At 33.9% G+C, this 8,446-nt stretch overlaps 1 protein-coding gene across 1 annotated transcript; it reads left to right on the top strand.

Moving 5' to 3' along the window:
- Window positions 1-202: 202 nt before the first annotated feature.
- LOC131850114 (uncharacterized) lies at window positions 203-6,410 on the top strand. The gene is made up of 2 exons (XM_059200282.1): window positions 203-5,333; window positions 6,337-6,410. The coding sequence occupies exons 1-2, from the start codon at window positions 203-205 to the stop codon at window positions 6,408-6,410; spliced, it is 5,205 nt and encodes a 1,734-aa protein (XP_059056265.1).
- Window positions 6,411-8,446: the final 2,036 nt, after the last annotated feature.

The raw sequence follows: 8,446 nt of genomic DNA, 5'->3' as shown, positions 1-8,446 counted from the left end.
AAATAGCGACGCCATTGTAATTGTGCCGTAAAGATATCGGAACAGTATTGGAATTATTGTTGTGAGTAATAAGTGCTGCTGAACTGTGAGTACATTATACCTACTTAATTATAGAAGAATACAGATTTATTATAATTATTAATTAATACAAGTACGAAATTTATACTACATAAAATTATTTTGTGACTTTCTTACATTTGCAATGGATTCATATATAAAAGTACAACTTGATTTAAATGAGAGAATTAACAAAGCAAAGTCTAATTTTAAAAAGTCACCAAAGGAGAGACTTCGTTCTTTGGATTATATTAACACTAGATTAGAAGCTTTAGAAGAATTATGGCAAACTTTTACTTCAAAACATATACAACTTATTGAAAGTACAGACACAAAAGTTTTAAATTCTAGCTCTTATGTCAGTAATAGCATCTATGAGTCCACTGAAGAGTTGTATATAGAGTATAAATTTCTACTAAAAGAATGTTTGAGTAAATTAAAGCAGAATAGTATTGAAAATGCAAGTTGTTCCGGACAAAATAATGACAGTAAAGATATTGATTGTAGTTTTAATTTACCTAAAATTTCTATTTTACCATTTTCGGGCAAGTATTCTGAATGGTTTAGCTTCAAAGACCTCTTTATATCGTTAGTACACAACAATAAACGTTTAGATGAAGTACAAAAACTACACTACCTAAAGGGATTATTAATTGGGGAAGCTGAGCAACTGCTTCGACATGTACCGATCACACATGATAATTATAAAAATTGTTGGGAACAGTTGGAGAGAAGATATAACAACAAAAAATATTTATCGAACTGTATTATGAAACGATTTATGAGTCAGAAAATCATCGGTACTGAGTCAGCCAGTGCATTAAAAGAGTTGCTAGACACTACTAACGAATGTCTTCATGGTCTTAACAATTTGGGTATAGACACTAGTACCTGGGATGTGCTTGTAATTTATATATTATGCCAAAAACTAGACGGAGAATCTCGGAAACAATGGGAGTTAAAAATCAGCGAGTTCTCTGAAGAGTTACCTACTTTGAAACAATTTCAAGCCTTCATAGAAACTAGATTTAGAGCATTTGAGTTTATAGATCCAAAATTGTCTAAGTCCAATGTAGTACATAAGAGTAATATTGTTCATAGTAATCCTAAAGTATATCATACAGCCACACTTATTTGTCCTTACTGTTCTGAAAATCATCGTTTGTCACATTGTAAAAAGTTCTCTAAGGATGAAACAGATACTAGGCGTAATTTCGTTCAATCTCAGGGTTTATGTTTTAATTGTTTAGGTTTAGGGCACTCGGTATTTGCATGTCGTCAGATTTCTCGTTGTCGTTTATGCAGGCGGAAGCATCATTCGTTGCTACATCCAAAAAATATTACCAATCATAATTCAACCGACACTACAGGTATTGCTAATCAATCGGTTGAACAAGACGTCGTAGCACACGCGTCCACATCATCATCATCTCAAGATGAAGCCACTAGTGTCACAGCCTGTTTTTCGACCTCAAACTGTCAAGTATTACTTGCAACAGCATTAGTAAGCGCACAGTCGAAATCAGGTAATGGTATCACACTTCGGTGTTTAATAGATCCAGGTTCTCAAGCTAGTTTTATTACAGAATCTGCAGTACAATTGCTTAATATAAGGAAGGTACCACACAAAAGCATTATTACAGGATTAGGGAGTGATCAAGGTCATTCGTTGACCTCTAAGTCTATGGTTTCGGTTACACTACAGTCACTTCTTGATTCCAACTTTACATTTAAAGTACAGGCTTTTGTTTTGAGTAAAGTAACTTCATTCCTTCCTGAAAAGCAAATTATTGTAGATTTATGGTCGGAGTTCTCAAACATAGAACTAGCAGATCCATCATTTCGGAAACCAAACAAAATCGACATTCTTCTTGGAGCTGATGTTTACAGTCAGATTTTGTTAGATGGTGTAATTAAAGGACCTCCAGGTGTACCTATGGCTCAGCGAACTTCTCTTGGCTGGATAATTTCTGGCTCTGTAAATATAGGTTCATCAATGACAAAAAATCCAATAAGTATGCACATTTCTCATGTAAATGAAGATGAGTTATTAAAGAGATTTTGGGAATTAGAAGCTGATACTTGTTTAGATTCAAACAAGCATTTAACTGACGAAGATAAGAAATGTGAGGAGATATTTACAAACACTACGAAGCGCGATGATTCAGGTAGATACATAGTAAATCTGCCTTTCCGTAGTGATGATCCTAGTTGTAAATATGGAAATTCTAAAGATATAGCAATAAAAAGGTTTTTGTATCTGGAAAAAAGATTACTGAGAGATTCTGATTTAAAAATGAAATATGCTGATGTTATATCAGAATATATAGAGTTAGGACATATGGAGGAAATACCTATAGATCAATATAACGATCCTGAAGCAGTCTATTTACCACACCAAGCAGTAGTGCGGGAAAATAGAACTACCACAAAGGTAAGAGTTGTCTTCGATGCGAGTTGTCCTGGTACCAATGGCATCTCATTAAATCAAGATTTATTAATTGGGCCAACTCTTCAGCCAGAATTGCGTCATCTCTTAATGCGTTGGCGTTATTATCCAATATGTCTTGTATCTGACATAGTAAAAATGTATAGACAAATAAAGGTGGAGAAAAAACACACTAATTTTCAACGTTTAGTCTGGCGCGATGATCCGGACAGTGATTTAAAGCATCTAAAACTACTACGAGTAACTTTTGGTACAGCATGCGCACCTTATCTTGCTGTTCGATGTTTACATCAAGTAGCATATGATGATGGCGCTAATTATCCTCTAGCTACAGAAAGAGTTCTAAATCATTTTTATATGGATGATATGCTAACTGGTTGTGAATCTGTCGAAGAAGGCAAACAAATCTATAAGCAGATGAATGAATTATTACAGCGAGGAGGATTTGAATTACAGAAATGGAGTAGTAACAGTGAAGAATTATTGAAAGAAATTAGTGAAGAAAATATAGCTTTGAAAGGAAATATACAGTTAAATGTAGATAGTATAATGAAAATTCTTGGACTTACTTGGAATCGAAGTAGTGATGAATTCGAATATGTTGTACAGTTACCTCAACTGAAGATACCAGTAACCAAAAGAAATGTTATATCTGACATCTCTCGTATTTTTGATCCACTTGGATGGTTAGCTCCAGTGGTTATCAGAGCAAAAATATTTATTCAAAAATTATGGCTTTCTGGTATAAACTGGGATGATGAATTACCTACACACCTGTTAAATGAGTGGCTATTGTACAGAGAAAATCTACACAAACTTACCGACATTAAGTTTGAACGATGGATTAACACTCACAGCGATGATCTACTTCAAGAACTGCATGGTTTCTGCGACGCATCCAATGAAGCATATGCAGCTGTAGTATACCTGCGTGTAGTCAATAGACAAGGTGAAATAAAAGTTATGTTAATTGCATCAAAAACCAAAGTAGCGCCCTTAAAACAAATTTCTATTCCGCGTTTAGAATTGTGTGGAGCAGTGCTTCTAACACGTCTACTAATTGAAGTAGCAGAGATTATGAAGTTAAATAAGACAAACACATATGCTTGGACGGATTCAACCATCGTACTAGCATGGCTTAATAGCAGACCTACTAGGTGGAAAACATTTGTAGCGAATCGTGTATCAGAGATAATCACTTCATTGGAACCAAGTCAATGGGCTCATGTTAGTTCAAAGTATAATCCTGCTGATTGCGCATCTCGTGGTGTGATGGATTTAGAAAATCAAGGTCTGTGGAAATATGGTCCCTCTTGGCTAAAAGATAAAATTATAAATTTTGATAGACCTGTAGGAGAAACTAAGTTAGAAGAAAAGAAGATGAAAACACATTTAACACATATTTGTACAAATAAAAATGAAAACAGAGTTGAAAATGAAATGATACTGCGATTTTCTTCATTGAATAGATTGTTGCGTGTTGTTGCACTATGTAGAAGATTTTTATATCGTTGTCGTAAACAAAATGTGTTAATAGAATTTATATCAAGAACTGAAAAGGAAATTAGTTTAAAAACATGCATAAAAATAATTCAGGAGACTTACCTTTACGATGAATTGAAAAATCTGAAAGAAAAGGGAAAGATTAATAAAAAAAGTGTACTTACCTCCTTGAGTCCATGGATTGATTCAGAAGGAATTTTAAGAGTAGGAGGTCGGTTGCAGTGTACTAAGATTAGTGAAGATATAAAACATCCTTACATTATACCACAAAAATCGCATTTTACCGAATTATTGTTGAGAGATACTCATGAAAAAACTTTACACGGAGGTCCTCAGTTGATGCTCAATTATTTACGCTCAAAATTCTGGATTATGGGTGCCAAAAGATTAATTAAACAGTATGTTCATAAATGTGTACGTTGTGTGAGATTTTCAAGTCGAATTAAAAATCCTTTCATGGGACAATTACCATCAAGTCGTACTGCAGTCAATCGTGCTTTTTATCAAAGTGGTGTAGATTATGCGGGTCCAATCAATCTTCGTGTTTCTAAAGGTAGAGGACATCGTTCTTATAAGGGCTACATATGCTTATTTATATGTATGTCTACTAGAGCAATACACTTGGAAGCAGTGAGCGATTTATCGACAGAAGGATTTCTAGCTGCTTTCAAACGTTTTGTGTCTCGTCGCGGTCATTGTGCTGATGTGTGGAGCGATAATGGTACGAATTTTGTTGGGGCATCACGGGAACTAAAGACACTGTATGGCAAGGAAATGTCATCCATGACAAGTGAAATTGCAAATGCATTGGCCAACAATGGAACCAATTGGCACTTTATCCCTCCGCATACCCCTCACTTTGGCGGGTTATGGGAATCAGGAGTAAGGTCTACAAAACATCATTTAAGAAGAATTATCGGCAACACAACACTGACATATGAAGAGATGGCCACTGTCCTGACACAAATTGAGGCATGCCTCAATTCTAGACCAATCTCTCAAATTACTAATAACATAGAAGATCCGATGCCGCTAACACCTGGACATTTCTTAGTAATGGAGCCTTTGTTGCTTCCTGCAGATGCTAATTATGAAAAATCATCAATTACTATGTTAAAAAGATGGCAATTTACTCAGAGATTAGTTCAAGATTTCTGGAGACGATGGTCTCGTGAATATTTAACTCAGTTTCATCATCGCTACAAATGGATTCATAAGACACCAGAACCTTCAATAGGTGATATTGTGTTAGTAATGGAGAGTGATCTTCCTCCTGCAAAATGGCTTTATGGTATTGTTGTTCAAAAGCATCCTGGATTGGACGGTATTACTCGAGTAGTCAGTTTACGATGTAAAAATAATATAATAAAAAGGACTGTCTCAAAACTTTGTTTCCTACCATTGACTAAATAAATATTGTAATATAGTTTAACTGTCTTAAATAAGTGTACTAAAACTTTTTGATTTGAACTACTTGTAACTTTTATTGTTATTTGTTTAGCTATTGTTAAGATATTTTATGATAATTTAACCTAATTCTAAGTTACATCATATTATTGTTATGTAGTTATGGTCCCATATATACTCATGGTGGGCGGAATTAAGGATAATATTGCCATATTGTCCTTGGTGGGCGGTATGATTAAATAAGAATATAAAACCTCCTTGGCCATCTAAGTATATTTTACTTTTTATTTACGTAATGATTCGAAATTCGAAATTTGAAAATTATTGTAACAAAAGTTTGATACAATAACATGGCGTATTAATAATTCATTTTTTATTTTGTAAATTAATTAATATTAAACACTAGTGGATGAAAGGAAGTGGTATTATTTTATTGGATCCGTTAAACATGAGGTCAGGTCAGTTACCCTTTCGTGGCAAATTCACCATCGTAATTTATCACGATGGCTTCCATGGGGAACCGCGTGGATATCAATCTGACATGGTACATTGCTAGCAATAGGGTTATTAGTCCTCATTACTAACAATCCTATTCTCTCCACATGTGGCAGATAGATGGCATACGTTTTAACTAATATTGCGACACATTCAAATGAAGAAAATATCTTTAAAGAAAGACACAGACAGGTTTTTTTCTCATTTGTATTGACTTTCTAGTGTCAATTTAGTTCATTTTAGTAGTATTTTCGTATATAACACAAATCCCCAGTCGAAAAAGAATCAAGCTTTGCAAAGGATAATTTATTACACATATTCCTTCCATTCATATTAGTTAGATTCATTACTTAAGTGTCAGTAAACATAAAAATGTCATGGGAAGATAATGGTAAATAAATTATTTTAATATAATGTTCTTTTAGTATGCAAGCATCCCGATTTGAGAGAAAAAAAATTCGTTACAGCCGCGCGACGGCCGCGCGAACAGCGACTGTGATACTCGCATTGGTCGCGTGTCACGAGAATCCACTCTAAATTAGCCGATTATAGAGTTATATCGTCTAAATACATATATATACATTTACAGCATACCGAAGTCGCACAACGTCTACAATAGGCAATAGGCATTTGTCAGTCTTCAAATATGATATTATAATAATAACACAATCCAATTCACAACAACTAAACAGAGCTTGTTGAAATACTTATACACATTATTGTTTTGTAAATATACCTAATATATATTATTTACCAGACCAATACCAAAAATACATACTAAATGCATATTTTTTCTATATGTATATAATACAAATATTCGTATCGTTGTACCTGATCTGCCTTCATTGCATCATATTCTAGTGGTCTGGTACGGTACAAACATTTATATACCTGAGTATGATTGTTTATATCTCTGGATGTTTTCTATATATATTAGGTATATATTTTTACCCACAATTACTATTTACCATCAGACAGGCCGTTGCCTTGTTTATATATATGAGCACAACCATCACGTTATAGCTTGACGCCCGTATACCGTTCATGCGTTGTCATTCCGGAAGACTACGATATCATGCCTCTTATCCTGTAATTTCACTTTCATATGCCTTCTTAGATAGTGGATGAAATAGAATATTATATTTTAATACATATACTAGAATTAACATCGCCATACAGCCATAACGCACTAACCTGACTATAATACAGCCCCTTCTAACATAGCTGACATATATTATTACAAATATACACGCATATATCGTTAGTTATCATTGCAGAATATTATTTATATTCTAGATAATAGGTACAATACAATTGTGACCAGGTAATGGTGCATCACAAAGGAATAAGGCAGCATTCGCCTAACATTCAATGCGAGATCGTGCTCGTAAAACCGAGAATTTTATATCGCCGGGACACGCGACGTGAGTCTTATTTACGATTATATTGCACTGCTCCAAGGTTTTAAATCTTTACATGTCATAAAATAACAGTCACAATTCTACACTTAGAGAGCTCTCTCACTTAGTTGCCGAATTGTAATCGTTTATGTAAATGTGTGAACGGGCGCTGCTTGTGAGGGCACTAATTTATTAAGGTTATTAGGTAGGTATAGCAACTCACTCCCGCGACCTCAGCAATGGGGTATACTTTAGTGTTGCTAATGAGATTGACCTATTCTATTTAAACTATTTTATTCAGGATATTAGTTTAAAAGCATATATTGGTGGACACTGTATTCATTCTAAATTTAAATTTAAATATTAGTTTATGTTAGTGCTACAATATGAAATAACATTTAAAAGGCTAGAAACAGAAATAAAAAATCTTTTTTTGTGTAGCGACCGATTTAGTCACACACAGATTTAGACTTAACCTTACAATAACTGTTCTAATATTGCCCTAGTTTTTATACATTATTTGAATAAGTTAGTTATTGTTTACACTAGTTATTTGCTAAATTTTATTTTAATTTGGAGGAGGCCTTTGTGTCTAAAAGACACGTTGACTCTGAGACTGATGTGCAGAATTAAAGGTAACATTGTATATAACTAACATTTCTTTTATCTTTTAAACTTTTAATTAAATTTTTCTGTTAGTTTGTATAATTTTGTGTCAATTAATAAAGGTTTTGAACTTGAACTTGAATTGAATTTGTAATAACAGTAGTCTTGAAACCAGGTTAGATAGATACGGCATCTTGGGAGGTAGGATCGTGGATACTAAAAGTGTGTTATATGTACACATTCGAAACTTTATACAGTACGTATTAACTAATTTTACTTATTATACAATAAAATAAAAAATACAGCCGAAATAAGAACCTCCTTTCTTGAAGTAGGGTAAAAACGGACGCCGGTAGTGGAGGCAATAAGCACACAGTTTACGGCCTGTCTCGCGGCTTAGTCGTTACTTTTATGATTGACGCTAATTACTGGTTAATGTTGGGATTTAGTAGGTATTTTGTCATTACCGGTTTCAGCATCTCATCCTTATTATAGGTGGTTATACGGAAGTAGAAATACGAAAATTAAT

Source organism: Achroia grisella, unplaced genomic scaffold, assembly GCF_030625045.1.
Source record: "Achroia grisella isolate CSIRO2021 unplaced genomic scaffold, CSIRO_AGI_Agris_v1 utg702, whole genome shotgun sequence".
Classification (NCBI taxonomy): domain Eukaryota; kingdom Metazoa; phylum Arthropoda; class Insecta; order Lepidoptera; family Pyralidae; genus Achroia; species Achroia grisella.
The sequence above is the reverse complement of the archived record's forward strand: the minus strand, read 5'-3'. Positions and strand labels throughout refer to the sequence as shown.